General features: G+C 41.2%; 1 protein-coding gene across 1 annotated transcript in view; it reads right to left on the reverse strand.

The window, feature by feature from the left end:
* The window catches only part of NT5DC1 (5'-nucleotidase domain containing 1), a 141,964-nt gene that overhangs the window by 50,358 nt on the left and 75,753 nt on the right, over nt 1–15,853 (reverse strand). Inside the window, exons 9-11 of the mRNA XM_083433666.1 lie at nt 5,221–5,339; nt 4,221–4,379; nt 292–460 (exon numbers count right to left, since the gene is read on the reverse strand). Coding sequence (XP_083289792.1) covers nt 292–460; nt 4,221–4,379; nt 5,221–5,339 — 447 coding nt within the window. The remainder of the gene's footprint in view (nt 1–291; nt 461–4,220; nt 4,380–5,220; nt 5,340–15,853) is intronic.

Below are 15,853 nucleotides of genomic sequence, written 5' to 3' on the forward strand. Positions count from 1 at the left end.
CTGCTCCTGCCAGCCTAGCAGTTCGAAAGCATGTCAAATTCCAAGTAGATAAATATGTATCGCTCCAGCGGGAAGGTAAGCGGCGTTTCCGTGCGCTGCTCTGGTTCACCAGAAGCGGCTTTGTCATGTTGGCCACAGGACCCGGAAGCTGTCTGCGGACAAACGCCGGTTCCCTCGGCCTATAGATTGAGATGAGTACGCAACTCCAGAGTCATCTGTGACTGGACTTAACGGTCAGGGGTACCTTTACTTTAAGTATTGGAAATAACTCTCAAGATTATTCATTCTTACCTGCTATTGCTTCAATACTTGGGATTGTGATGGTGCTGTAAGCACTAACACATTTGCAGGACCACGTAGTTACTAAAGTTTCCTCTGTATCTTCCTTTCCTGAAATGGTATCCACAAAGAAAGAACCCCACTGTTTAGAAACAGAAGGAAGAGCTTTTGGATGGTGTCCCTGAAACATAAACAAACATGGATATAAATACAAGTCCCACATGTGCTCTAATGCATACATGCATGGAATTTCTGTATAAAATCGTTCTGAAATGAAGTCGTTGCCAACTTTGGTGCAGAAGCTACAAGAAATGCTACAAATTACAAAGGCATGAGCCCTTGAGCTAAACGAATGCAATGCAACTAATAAATCCTCATGGTAGGAGTAATTCTTTGGTTCTCTGAACACCCAAGGAAATTTAAAAGAAAAGAAATCACCATGGGGAGGATTTACTTTGTTTTGGGCTAAATCCCCAAGCTTGCAGGTGTGGGTGTAGAAACCCCTGACTCTTGCATGGCTAGTGTGTAGCATGTTGGACAAAGGTAAGAGTCACACCTATTGTTCCCCTCGTTTTTGCCTCTGGCTCTGCCCACCACCAGCGTGCGACTCTTGAAAAGTTGCCGTGAAAATGTGGCTTTCAGGTTGAACAGGGTTCCCCACCCTGGAAACTGAAAGCTCGCAGAATGTATTTGAACCAGTAGTTCCTGTCAAATACGGCTTAGCACCACCTACACCTTCCATGCAGGACAGCTTTCTGTTCTATAATGGAAAGGGTTCCATGGTCAGAGTTTTTTCGTAGACGAGAAGTTCCTGCACACATGGAACTTACCACAGCCCTCACTGGACCTTCCAGACAGTAGTTAATCTATTTTCCTACTTCACGTCTTTCTAGGTTAGCTAATTGTGAGCGGAGTGCAGAAATACGTGCAGGGAGTCTAGTCATATACATCAAGGTGAGAGTACTGAGGCAGTTATAAAATTTTAGGCTTCAGGCAGATCAAGCTATATCATAAAGTCGAACAGCATTGGTGGCTATGAGGCAAAGGGTCCGCCCCCCCCCCCCCCCGCTGCAGAACCCCCACAGCTTTGGAGCTATTTGCAAACTGGATTCTGCCAGACCATCACACTGCATGTATCTGTAAAGACCAAAATTTCACTTTGGGGGGGATGGGGTGGCTTTCTTCTAAAAATATGTGTGGGGGTGTAATTACTGGTCTGCTTTTGTTGTTGCATTTGGTTACATTTTAGTGGTTTTTTTCTTGTTTGTCTTATTAATGACTGGTTATTAGAGTTTCAGTCGTATGTCTATATTTCATTAGAAGCTGCCTCAAAGTAGGTTACTCTGAAAGGCGAGAAATTAATATTTTAAGTAAATGAAAATTGGGAGCATCATAATCAAATGCGACGCCAGCTGTTTCTGCCTGACACTTCCACTGGCTGATTTTTGTACTTCCCTCACTCAAGATTAAACAGGGGAGGTTGATTGGGATAATTTTAAAATAACCCCAAAACTGTGTATAGGAGACAAAAGGAAATCCCTTTGCTAATTGGTCTTGCTAATTGGTATATTCCCTTGCAGGGATGTAACTGTTATGGGCTGCTCTCCTGTGAAAAGGAGTATAATGAACTAACACCCTTGACCTATCCTAGCCCCATTCAGCTTAGAACCCTTTGATCAACCCAATTGGCTTCTCCTCTGCTTGCTTGCTGTCACTGGTGGTAGATATAGGAATTCAACACAAGCCTCTGGGGTAATTACAGAAGCTGCCTGGCTGAACTAAAGGTCTTTAAGGACAGACCATGCAGGACATAGATTAGAGTGCAAAATCCAGGAAATGGACACCAAACTAATTCCCTTGGAGCACATTCCTAAAACTGCAACCCCTCCCTTTGTTTGGTTAGAAGCAACTACAGTACCAACCCCCTCATGAAGGCACAGGAGAAAACCCCTCTCCCTGGTGGTAACTTTTGTTCTGAGTATTCTGAAAATATGAATACACGTGCGGTTTTTAAAAAGTGTTAGCGGCCTGACCTACATGAAGAACCTCTTATTTTGATTTTTGTGGGGTTTCTGTTGCAGTGTACAGCTGGGGAATAAATTTCTTTTTTAAAGGGTGTATTTGTCTTTTTCCTTGGCTTTGCCAAACACAGGAAGGAAACTGCCGTTTCAACACATTTCCTCCCTCTTCTGACTTTGATGTGCTATTCTACGCTATTCAAAAACAAAAAAAACCCTGCATGACACAAAAGGCAAATAGTGTTATTATTATTAATAGTATTACTATTATTACCATCAATCACAATTTAGTAGCACTTTCAATGTATCAAGAGCTTCATAATCTTTTATTTTGTTTATTGTAATTTAAGATGAGGTATGTAATTATCCCTAACTTATAGATGAAGAACCAAGGTCAAGGGAATAGACGTTTACTCAAGGCCATTCAGTAAAATTAATGGATGAGGAGGAACCACACTGTCTCCTTATTCATGCCCTCTGCACCTTAAATCATTAAATTCTTGTAACATGTCAACAACATAAACACTTTTTAAAAATGGTTTCCTTTGAATTTTACTGTCACTATATAGGGGCATATGTACTGGGTCATGGTTTCAATCCCCATGCTGGGCAAAAGATTCGTGCATTGCGGGTGTTGAACTAGGTGACCCTCGAGGTCCCAAATCTACAATTCTGTTATTCTGATTAGTGCTTATTTGTGCTTGCAAGTATGGTCAATGCAACATTCCGTACTGGGTGACAACTGTTGCTCAGAGGAAGTACATCAGCTTCACATGCACAAAGGCCTAAATTTAATCCCTCGTCTCCCCTGGTACGCCTGGGAGAAACTCCTTCCAGGAGAGCTACTGCTGGTCAGTGTGGACAATACTGAGCTAAATGGGCTAAGGGTCTATCTTGATAGAAGCTTCCTGTGTTCCTAATGAGGAACATTGTTTTTCTGCTCGTACTTCAAATTAATGATGGCAACTTCTTGGCAATCCACCAGGGAACTGTTATGCACAAATTCCATCGAAATGAAAAAGTCCAGGGTTCTTTCCAGCAGCGGCCCTCTGCTGGCAAAAGGCTTCCATCAGCATAATGGAAGGAAGGTGGTTCTCTCCCCTCCCCAGTTTCTCATTTTTATCCACACCCCAGAATCCTCTGGAGCAGATTTGTTGACCTGCCAGGAGAAGGGGAAAGGCGAAAATCACCTCTCCTCCTGTTCTGCTGATGGAACACTCCACTGGATCAGAGTGCCTTCCGTCCCCAAAGGGACCCCACAGATACTTCGTTTCTAGTTAATTGCCATATAGCTTCTCTAAGAGAATTTCCTGGTGGATTGTGTACCCAGTGAAGGTGAATATATTGACAGATTTAACGATCAAGAGGAAAAACAACGGGATATTTTTCTTGGTGAAGATTAATACAACTATAAATGTAGCAGTGATCGACAAAAACAAAGAAAATGGGAAACGTAGTAATTTGTACTGGGGGTTATCATTTCTGGCCAAATAAATGTTTGTGAGCTGAAAAATGGGTTTTCAGCTAAAGGAGCTAAGGAGATATGTATGTAAAATACATAAATCCGATGCATATCCAAACACGTATGGAAGCACAACTGAACACAGACACCACCAACATGCATTGCATTGTTTTAAGTGGGATGTGCTTTGGAATGTGCCTTTTTAGGCACTTTCGAAAGCTTATACCTAGAACAAACTTAGTTGGTCTCTAAGGTGCTATTAGGCTATTTTTATTATTTTTTAAATTAAAATTATTTCGACAGAATAAGACCAACACGGCTACCTACCTAAGTTTAGTATTGTCACAGAATTCTGCTGTACTTATATCTGAATGCATGCACAGATCATAAAGTTATGATGTTTTGTATTTATTATAGGTGGGGCTGGGATTACACGGAACCTGGATATTTAGCATCCGTACCTCATACTTTCCTTTCTTCTCCAAGGGTTCGGACTCTGTCTCTGTAGGCACCATAGCAGGGTCCCCTTGAAGCTCCTCTAAGATGAGGACAGTCTCCCAGTTACTATAGTGATGGGCTGAGAAAATATCTGAGTGCATGCTGTCCCCAAAGTAAACAACCTGAAAGTGAAGCAGCAAGACAGTTGCATTCTGCATGCAGTGAAAAGGCACAACAAAGCACAGAAGAGTTCCAAAACAGCCAAATAAAAGGCATTGAAGTGCAAGAGATATTTCTCTCCACCCTGCTCCCATTCCCACCCTACAGTAGATTGTTATGATGTGGCTTCTACATGGGACAGGAGAGTTTGGCAATGGCTACTGGCATTTCTGGAGCTTCAGGCAGAGGGAAATTAGTCACTAAATTAGGATAAGGGAAGCTTATATGTGAACTTTTATTGGAAAAACAAGTCACATCAATCCCAGGTTTTCCCCTTTACATGCCCAGGTGGGCAATTAAAGTCCAAGAAAAATACAGAATAAAGAACAAACACTGTTAATTGTCATATCATGCTACCAGCTAATCTTGCAGATGGCCAGCATACAGTCTGAAAGGCAATTTTCTTTGGCCCACCAAAGTTTAAAGGTTTGATATAAAACATTCCCCAGTTTCACTCATAAGGAAAAAAACAACAACCAAGCTTGTTTTCAAAGGTTATTTAAGTTGAATGTCACACATGTCTCTGGGTTGTTTTTTACCTGGCCACAAATATTGCTGTATTGCTAGTTAGCACTAATATTTATAATAAAGCCTGATAATCAATGGCAGAGTCAAGATGTATGGTAAAATTTTCTTTTTGTCTCCTGCTCCTGCTCATATATTACACTGTTGTAAGTTATCAACTCTGCTGCCTCCGAAAAGTTGATCAGTTGCACTAATACACTGAATTCAGGCTGATGTTGAAAAAGCAGCTGCACAAAACGATGGCCTGTTATTTTACTTAATCTTTGTTTTTCTAAATACCTTTGGTTCTAGTTTGCCAGTCATCTTCTTCAGCAACTCATACAAATGGGTTGCATTACCTTGGGAGTACCAGCCAGGTTTGTCCAAGGATAAGAGGGCCTCTTGTTCCTCGTCATTCTCTGAAGGAACAAAGCAAATTGACCCCTTTTAGCAAAGACACAATGAAACCAACCACTCTTCTGGAACAATTGCTACAGAGAAACATTGACCAGGCACAGCTTTGGGACTGTTACTGAGTGATTTATACATCGTAACCAACACAATGCCTTTCCTCATTGCTTCCCGTTGTTGGGAGTCACCAACAACCACTGAAGGATGAAGGTGGGGGCGAGGGGAGCGGCCCACCCCCAGGTATCATCCCGGGAGGGTGAAACCGTGGCTGCCCCTGCCCCCCAGGACACTTGGCGCTTGCCACACACCCCCGGGACGCTCGCCACTCACACCCTGGGACATGCGCCGCTTGCTGCACACCCCTCCAACGTGTGCCATGCCCCCTGGGGCACGTGCCAGCATCTCCCCTGGATGTATGCCACTCCCGGTGCCAGAGCAGTTAGCTCCGCCACTGCTCACAACCTCAACAACTTGGCCAATTGTGCAATTTATCTCAGAGAGACCCTTTGTCCTGCTTGAGCCATTGCCTTTTTAAAAATTCTTCATTGAAAACAAAATAAGCACTGCTGTATGATGGTATTTTCCCAAAATGTAAATGGCTCATGCAGAAGCTTGTGATGTTACATGAAGATTGGTCAGTGAAGGAACCAGCAGTTTTTCTTTCTTTCTTTCTTTTTTGAAAGAGGATAAACTCTACATGGTAGTTATTTGTATTTTGTCCTTTACGAAACATCATGCAAGAGGTTAGTACTGGGTTACAGCAAGTGCACACGTAAAGAGAAAAAGATGAAAGCCAATAGCACGACTGGGACTATTGCCAGGTTGGAGCAATGGAAGGACTAGCTAAGTCGTAGCAGGTTCATGTCCAGTTAGTCAAAGCAGTGGCAAAATGGACTAGAGGGAAAGGACTGACAAGATGGGGGGGGAGAGAAGGGCAGAATGGGAAGGCAGCAGGGCAATCAGAGAGCCTGGAGGGCAGATGTGCAGACTAACAGGCAGACACAGCTATGGAGAGAGACCCATGGAGCCACATCAGGAGGAACTAAAAGATTGGCTGGAGGGGAAGAATCAAGTAGCGGCCTACTAGGACAATAAGGGCCCTTCTTCCTCCATGCTGCAGCGTCACATAGCTCACCCCAAAGGGCACTAGGTTTAAACAAAGCATTAATAGAGAATTATCACTCAGATGCTATCTACTCATTATAATGACAAAATTATAAGGTAGGCCACTCTGTGGAGCTAACAGATACACATGAATACAAAACAAGACTAGAAACCATTTATGTTAAGAATGCTTCCAAACACTTTATTTTTTCAGGTAACAATGCTGCAAGCTGCAACTTGCCGTGAGTGGCAGCCTCATTTTTGTATTGTGTATCTTACAATATAAGTCTGTAGGTGGATGCTCTCCCAAGAGCACATCCATAGAACAGGCCTGAGATGTGTCAGATATGGAGCCAAGAATAACAGGGGTTTGAAGCTATTTGGCAGATGAGGGATCTGTGCAGGTTCTATAAACTGCACGGTTGGACTCAAGGTGGGGAATCATGTGTTTCTGCTTTTGTCAGACTACTTCCTATGCTTCTGGCTTAGCAATACAAACGCTAAACTAAAAGCACAAATTCAGGCTTCAATCGTATACGCACTTGCCTAGAAGTAAGTTTCAAGGAATTAACTGGGAGCAATTTCTGCATATACATATGTAGGAATGCACTATCAAGTTCTTATTCACACAAAGCATACCCTGGCACAGAGTCCCTTCCACCAGGCAATAGGTAGATGATCTCCCTTCTTGTCTTAACAATCTGCTTCACAAGCACTTTCACATGTTCCGCTATGTACACATTTACACTGTGTACAAGGAAGAAAAAATGAAATGGTTTCAATTCCCTTCAGGGGCATGCCAGGTTTCCAACATGTGGTCTGTGTTAATGCTTTCACAAGAGCGGCCAAAAGTGGGTTCAACTAAGAATTCATTTACACAGTAGCATTTTTTTTTTTTAATGATAAAAGATTACTTGTAGACAAAATATTTATTTGAGATGTTTCATAACTTGGACAAAAAGAAAGGAAATTCAAAGTTAGAACAGATGCTTTATTGTATTTTATTCATGCAGAAAGGCTCTTTTCCTTTTGTGCTTTTTCGCATTAACAAATCATCAGCAATACGGACAAAGAAAGTTGTGTTATTCTTAACTCATCATTTCTTGGTTTATTTCTTAGTTTGGTTCAAAAGCATTGGTTCCTTCTGATGGTTCTTCTTTGTTCTATTAATATAATTCTATTTTAAAACACTTTGTTGTAGGAAACAACAAAGTTCAACAAAGTTAATAAGAAAGACAACTGTTGCCTTGCTATTGTTATTTTGTTGAAAAGGGCTGCCAAACACTCACTTCAAGATAGCAGAGCAGACAGATAAACCTCATATTTCAAAAGGATGGCATGTCCATAAAAATAGAATGTTATTATATGCAGTTTCTTCAAAGGTTTTATAATAAAACAATTCCTAAAAATGCTGATTTGTCCACCTGCCCATGCCAAATCACAGTGACCATCTGTAAAAGCCCGCAGTTATATTCATTAGTTTCTATACAACCTAGGACTTTTAGAATACTGGCTGTCCATGGAAGCACAGGTCAATTCTGTATCCAGGGCAGCTGTCTACCAGCTCCATCTGGTACGCAGGCTGAGACCCTACCTGCCCGCAGACTGTCTCACCAGAGTGGTGCATGCTCTAGTTATCTCTCGCTTGGACTACTGCAATGTGCTCTGTGTGGGGCTACCTTTGCAGGTGACCCAGAAACTACAACTAATTCAGAATGCAGCAGCTAGACTAGTGACTGGGAGCGGCCACCGAGACCATATAACACCAGTCCAGAAAGACATACATTGGCTCCCAGTATGTTTCTGAGCACAATTCAAAGTGTTGGTGCTGACCTTTAAAGCCCTAAATGGCCTCGGTCCAGTATACCTGAAGGAGCGTCTCCACCCCCATTGTTCTGCCCAGACACCGAGGTCCAGCACCGAGGGCCTACTGATGGTTCCCTCACTGCAAGAAGCAAAGTTACAGGGAACCAGGCAGAGGTCCCGCCCTGTGGAAAGCCCTCCCAACAGATGTCAAAGAAATAAACAACTACCTGACATTTAGAAGACATCTGAAGGCAGCCCTGTTTAGGGAAGTTTTTAATGTGTGACATTTTAATGTATTTTAATCTTTGTTGGAAGCCGCCCATAGTGGCTGGGGAAACCCAGCCAGATGGGCGGGGTACAAATAAATTATTATTATTATTATTATTATTATTATTATTATTATTATTATTATTTTATTATATTTATATACCACCCTTCATCATAACATCTGTGTGGTTCACATTATAAAATACAGGATAAAAACATGAAAATAAATAAAATGAAACGAAACAGCAAAACAATAACCTCCCCTTCCCACAGACACATTTAAATGGCTGTAGAATATTAATCAGCCAAAGGCCTGGTGGAAGAGGAACATTTCCAAGTAAAATCAACAGGATGTAAAAGCACTAAATTTATGCCCAAAGAAATACAGCAATATATTTTAGCCCTACAATATGTAGCAAACAGTTCTTTCTTCTTCTTCCTCCTCCTCCTCCTCACCAGTATTTTGTGCAAGTCTGGTATGTTGAAAAACTTGTATTTTGAAAGAATAAAAACTTTTTTAAAAAAATGCATACCCACAGGTAAACAGATACCCATGCACATGCCCACAACAGACATCTGGTTAACAGAACTCATGCGGGGGCAGCACACAGCCCAAATACATGCCATCAAGCACCACCTGCTAGAGTGGCTAGGAAACATGAGGTAGAGTTGAGAGGCACAAAACTGAAATAGCTCAAGTTTATACAAAGGAGCACAAGCTGGTACCTGGAAAAAGCTCCCCATGTATGCACTGACAACTTTGCGTGGGCACATCCACAGGGGAGAAAGGCAGAAAAAGAAAACTATTTTGTGTAAACTCTGTGGCCCTGTGCAGACATAATGCTTAACATAATGCCTACCTTCTTTAACTATGGTTAACACTATGAATGAATGCGAAAACAAGGGTTGTAGAACCTTGTGGCCTTCCAGACTAGACAACAATTCACATCATCCCTGACCATTGGCAGTGCTGGATAGGGCTGATAAGAGTTGGGAATCAAACAGTATCTGGAGGTTCCACATCCCATACCGAAACAAAGCTCAAAGTGTGGCTGCCAATGAAGATGTGAAACTGAATGGATTTAATAGTAACTTCCTCTTTTCACATAGTTTGGATGACTAATTGAATATGACAGTTGAATCTAGAACAGGCATCCCCAAACTCGGCTCTCCAGATGTTTTGGGACTACAATTCCCATCATCCCTGACCACTGGTCCTGTTAGCTAGGGATGATGGGAGTTGTAGTCCCAAAACAGCTGGAGGTCCAAGTTTGGGGATGCCTGATCTAGAATAAGGGTTGAATCATGAGTACAGTGGATCTACTCTAAGCATTATTAAGCCTGGATCCAACCCAATGGTATGAATATCACTCTACAGATTAATAATTTAGCTCCTTGCTTTGCAGAATGAATTCTTTCTCACATTTTACAAACTTATTTTAGTCTGAACTATTATTATTATTAATTCTTTAGCAGCTCACAAACCACACTAAACCAGTCCAACACAGGAGCATGGATCTAGCCTTTAGTTCCCAGATATAGTCAGTCTACACACTACAGGTTAACTGTGGATTCAGTCAAAATCAGTTCGGCGTTGTTCCTCAGTAGACTAGTATAGAAGACAACCACTGTGAGTTATGGGCAACAGTTTAACCTTTCCTAATCCCTATACTTAGATCATTGCCGAAATATGATGCTCTCTCTGTCTTATGGGTTACATTAATCACCAGAAAGTCTTAGAACTAATTATAACATGCTTAAAATAACTGACTTGATATTAATGGTAATAAAAAGCAGAATGTGTTTCCTGTGAAAAACAGTTTATTTTAAGGACTAACCCTAGTAAAAAAAACAACCCAACAACCTGAGCTTTTTTTTTTTTTTAAAGAACACACAAATGAACAGTGAAGCTTTTAATGAAAACCAGCATGCATAGCTGCATGGAAACTATGTCTAAAGGAAGCTTTTTGGCAGTTGCTGCCAAGCTTGAATCTGCAAGGAATGTAGTATGCAAAACCCTTCATTTTTAGTTCTCTCATTAATTGCTCCAAGTCCCGTTTCACAAATCCCACTACTAGCTGTAAAAATGATGTAATTGTGTTTTAGGAACTATGACACATCATCTAATATTTACAGTAAATTGCAATAAGGAAAGCAAGGGGGAAAACTTGCTCCTTTCAAAAAAAAGTATTTCCCAAATGCTAGCCCTATCAAATTTTTTCCTCATAATTTTTAATTTTTTTTTTTAGTGAAAGAATGTGTCCTCACTATCACCTCACATACAATATTTTCCATCTCCATTAGGGTTTTTAAAAACAACAACAACATAAATACTCATTTCCTGCCGTACTTCTATAATAAGCAGTTTGGGCTGACTGGCAAATCTTTAGCATATTTTTTAGCATATTACTAAATCTGTTCATTTTGACACAACATTCCCATTGCCAACCACTTTGATAGGAAGCAGATGATGTCATTAGCTACCTTCCCAGTCACACAACTATTCTGCACGCAGACACACACGCCAAGGATTTGCTAAGGATCGTATCACATACGACAGAGCAACAAACCTCGGTTTGCTCTATGTATATATTTGGGGCAAGTGATACATTATGCTAAATGCATGGATACATTTTAAGTGTACTGAAAACAAAACACAGGCAAAACAGCAGGCAAGGGAATCAAGTATCAAGACTGCAGTGCAAGTGTGTGCGTGTATGTGGGGGGGGGGGGCGCATGCAAACTCTCCTCATGCTATGTTCTTATGGCCATACAAAAATTGCATCCCCCAAACCAGCTATTTCCCATGGCCCTATTAATAATTTCCTTCAATAGCAAATACAGTGGTACCTCAGGTTACATACGCTTCAGGTTACATACGCTTCAGGTTACAGACTCCACTAACCCAGAAATAGTGCTTCAGGTTAAGAACTTTGCTTCAGGATGAGAACAGAAATCATGCTCTGGTGGCGCAGCAGCAGCAGGAGGCCCCCTTAGCTAAAGTGGTGCTTCAGGTTAAGAACAGTTTCAGGTTAAGTACGGACCTCCGGAACGAATTAAGTATTTAACCTGAGGTACCACTGTAGCAGTTCTGGAAATGGTTTTTTAAATTGGGCTTATGGCATGGGGGAAAGGAATAAACTGCTTTCCACAGACCCCTGATCTGATTTCCCATTCAATAGAGATAGAGAGATAGATAGATGATAGAAAAATAGATAGATAGATATAGATATAATTAGGTTGCCCTAGGGTACTAAAAGGTTTGAAAGTGTTATGTGTATGTGGCACTAGAATTGGAGCTGCTGAAGAGTTCACATTCATTCATTAACACAGTACACTTTGTTACTAACACTAATGTAATCTGATTTCTAAACAAATCCTGAAATTTATTAAAATGGATATTTGATAGTGCAGCATCTTCAACTGGGAAGTCCATTATTTCCGCAGTGGAACATTTATTTTAGGTGCATTTGGCCGGATGCGCTGAAAACCTTTTCAACCCTCAACAAAAGGAATATTATGTCTGTCTACTCTCTGGAGGAAGCAGCACTGGTTTCCTTTGAAATGGATTTTGCATAGCTTCCATATCGCTTTAATGCCAAATGCAGCATTTAATATCAAAGCAGAGCAGATGGACAGGTTCCCTGTGTCTTTACGGTGGAAGCTTTGCCCAGTACTTTCAGTGTTTAGATTTTTGAATGGGGATCTTAGGCCCTGAATATAATACAAAAATGTAAAGCAGCTGCCTTTTCAAGTTCTACAGATGGATATTCAGTGACCCACCCACAGGTCAATTTTCCTTATTACTTTGGAGGTTGACAAACAATAGTCCACCAGAATTATATGGCTTCTAAAAACCAATTATTTGTTACTAAGCATAGGAACTTATATCTTCAGGATTGCTTTTTAACATCAAACAATTTATGGCCTTTTAAACTGTGTGTTATTGTTTTTGTTTGTTACTATGTTATGTATGTTTGTGTTTTCATATTTTAAACAGCCCTGTGATCCTCGGATGAAGGGCAGTATAAAAAAATTAATAACTAAATCAATAGGAAAATAAAAATAAGCTGGAACAAAATGAAGCTAAAAAGAGTGCATTGTGCAATAGAATATGGAAGGCTGGCAAATGATGAGAGTAAATTCCTCAACCTCTGAAAAGAAAAGAACTAGAACAGAGACCAGAAAAATTGAAAAGGGGCTTTATCAGCAAGCTCAGTTCCCGACACACCCTGTACACTTTATCCACAACATACTCCCTTGCAGATGCTTCTCAGCCTTGCAAATCCTGGGAATATGCTGGTGGCTAGAAAAAGCCCAGCCTGCTACTGGAAATGTCCTAATTGCCTTCATTTGTCCCTCTCCCAGCTTTCCCAGGGGGCTCAATGGGTTGTGCCGAGGAGCCAACTTCCCTCCTGAGCCCTGACTCTACCCACTGATTCCTGCACCTGCAACTCTTTCTGTGATGCTGTGGCTGCTTCTCACTCCTCCCTGGCCTATCAGTGTTGCCCTCATTGCCAGGCTCAACAGTGACATCACTCCTGTCCAAACCCAATGCTGTCACATTTTTTCACCCACCACTCTTACCCCAACCAGCTTGGTTCACTCACAGCCCTCTCATGTCAAGATATCTGAGGTGGCCAGGGCACTCTCTAGTGCTGGGGTAGGCAACCTAAGGCCCATGGGATGGATGTGGCCCAATCGCCTTCTCAATTCGGCCCATGGGCGGTCTGGGAATCAGTGTGTTTTTGCATGAGTAGAATGTGTCCTTTTATTTAAAATGCATCTCTGGGTTATTTGTGGGGCACAGGAATTTGCTCTCCCCCCTCACCAATATAGTCCGGCCCACCACATGGTCTGAGGGATGGTGGACCGGCCCACGGCTGAAAAAAGTTGCTGACACCTGCGAGTACTTGTGGCTGATGCAGGAATCCTCCAGCTCTACAGCAGCACCCCACCCTCAGCAGTGTTAATGCTGCATGGATTTCCACGCTGCTGCAGAGGAGTAACCCTAAGCAAATGGTCAGAGGCTACTCATGGCTATCGTCCTACATGGTTGTTAGCGTCATCTGGTAATTCCAACAGACAGAAATTTGCCATGCAGCAACATGTGCAAGCTCCTCCCTTGTCATGGTCCGATCACTTCCTGTGCTATTGTGCAAAAATAGGGCTGCACCGCTACAGTGCAGAGGATCAGGCCTGGAATGACTGCTCCAAATTCCCAGCATTTTCTATCTGTTCAGATCACTTAAAGCATGCCAATAAAATTCCTGAGAATGACTTTACTCAACTGCCTTAAAGGTTTTCAATAAATAAACAGTAACTTTTTTCTAGTTAAACCTAACCAATCTTTGCATTAATCTAACTAAGTGAATTCAAGTCCCTGACAGAATGAATTATATATTTAATGCACTGACACTAAGAGCTCAAGTGCTGCAGTAAAGCTTCTTTTCAATATCAAGACAAGGCATTGATAAGCTACTGCTGCTCTACTTTGATCTCGGGTCTATGGGTTGAGGATGGTTCTTTAACAACTCTTGTAATGGTTTGCTCCCAAGGATATTTACTCACCCACACCAATCACTCTCCTGAGTACAATTTTGGATCGGACAAAGTAGTCATTCAGGAATGCTACACACAAAATGAATTCCTTCACAAATATTGCCATGTATGACATTTGCAAGTATGCTTTATGTCCCTTATCATATGTGCATATATCCTTTTTTCTGCGGAAACCCAAAGCCAACTGAGGTTTCCAACCATGCTGAAAAGTTGACAGGCAAGCAGGTATGCAGGAATCGGAGATCTGAGAGCTATAAATAATTGCATAGCATTTTCCTTTCCTAAACGTTTATGAACAGTAGCTGTGCTTTTATTCATGAGCATTGCATAATGCTATCAATGGTAGTGTTTGTTTTTTCCACTTCAGAGAAGCCATTATTTTTTCAGCCATTAACATACTACAGATTACAACGCTCCATGTGTCTGTAATGATACAAATTAACTGAATAAGTTTCATATTTATATTTGTTCAGAATGTCTCTATAGTACAACAGTTCCACAAAAATGTGCAGAAAAAAATCAGCTGCTTCTACCATAGTGCTCCAATACATACCGGTACTATTCTAAACATATTACTTAGCCTTAGATATGTATAATACTGTTAAGTTTTGTATAATTCTCTTTAAATGCTATATTTAACCTTCTGGAAAAGAACTAGTTTTCTAATGTAATTCCTGGAATGACTAAGTGGAGAACCTTTTCCAATGGCTTCTTAACTTCATTGTCTTCTGGATTTAATTTTATCAAATTGAGTGTTCACCATTATGCTACATTTCATATTTGTACACCACTTCTGGTAGTTTATAGAAAAATGAATCACAGAAATTACTCATCAGTCAATCAGTCAGAAATAAACATGCCTGATTTCATTGTATACAAGTGTGTGCAAAATACAGATACAATTTCCTACATAGCAATGATATCCATGTAAGAAGTGTGAAGGAGCTCTAATACCACATGGAAGACTGTAAATTATGATGGCCCTATCCCTACTTATGAATAATCAGTTAAATATTATGAAGAATCAACTTAGAGAGAGAAGAAGAAGAAGAAGAGTTTGGATTTGATATCCCGCTTTATCACTACCGAAGGAGTCTCAAAGCAGCTAACATTCTCCTTTCCCTTCCTCCCCCACAACAAACACTCTGTGAGGTGAGTGAGGCTGAGAGACTTCAAAGAAGTGTGACTAGCCCAGGGTCACCCAGCAGCTGCATGTGGAGGAGCGGAGATGTGAACCCGGTTCCCCAGATTACGAGTCTACCGCTCTTGACCACTACACCACACTGGCTCTCTAGAAAAATATTGGTACTTTGAGGGGGAAAGCACAAGGCCAAGTGCATCAGAATTTACACTAATCCTATCCTGGTGACCAACTCTACAAGGAAAAACTGATGAAACAAGTGTCAAACATGAAAATGAACTGTCATGCATTCTGAGGTTTTTGACCTTTAGCATTTGCTGCCTGAATCTAAACAAAAGCAAAAGAAGAAATCTGAGGCGTCTTATCGAAGCATTGAGTCCAGTGTCCAACTTAATGAATTTCAGCAACAGTTCCAATTCTGACGTCTAGTCACCCAACACTTGAAATGGTTTATGCATTACAGCAGTCATTTCCCTAACTCTTTAAAACATCCTGTATTTTTAACCAAAATATTTGTTGGGAATGATGAATGAACTCCCCATTGCTTGTGTTGGACTGAGAGGTAAACAAGCTAACCTTCTCACCTCACAAAAAGGGAAGTAGTGCAGCTTATTTCTAAACCAACTTGATGTTAGATTGCAA

This window comes from Podarcis tiliguerta (assembly GCF_965153285.1).
Source record: "Podarcis tiliguerta genome assembly, chromosome: 3".
Classification (NCBI taxonomy): domain Eukaryota; kingdom Metazoa; phylum Chordata; class Lepidosauria; order Squamata; family Lacertidae; genus Podarcis; species Podarcis tiliguerta.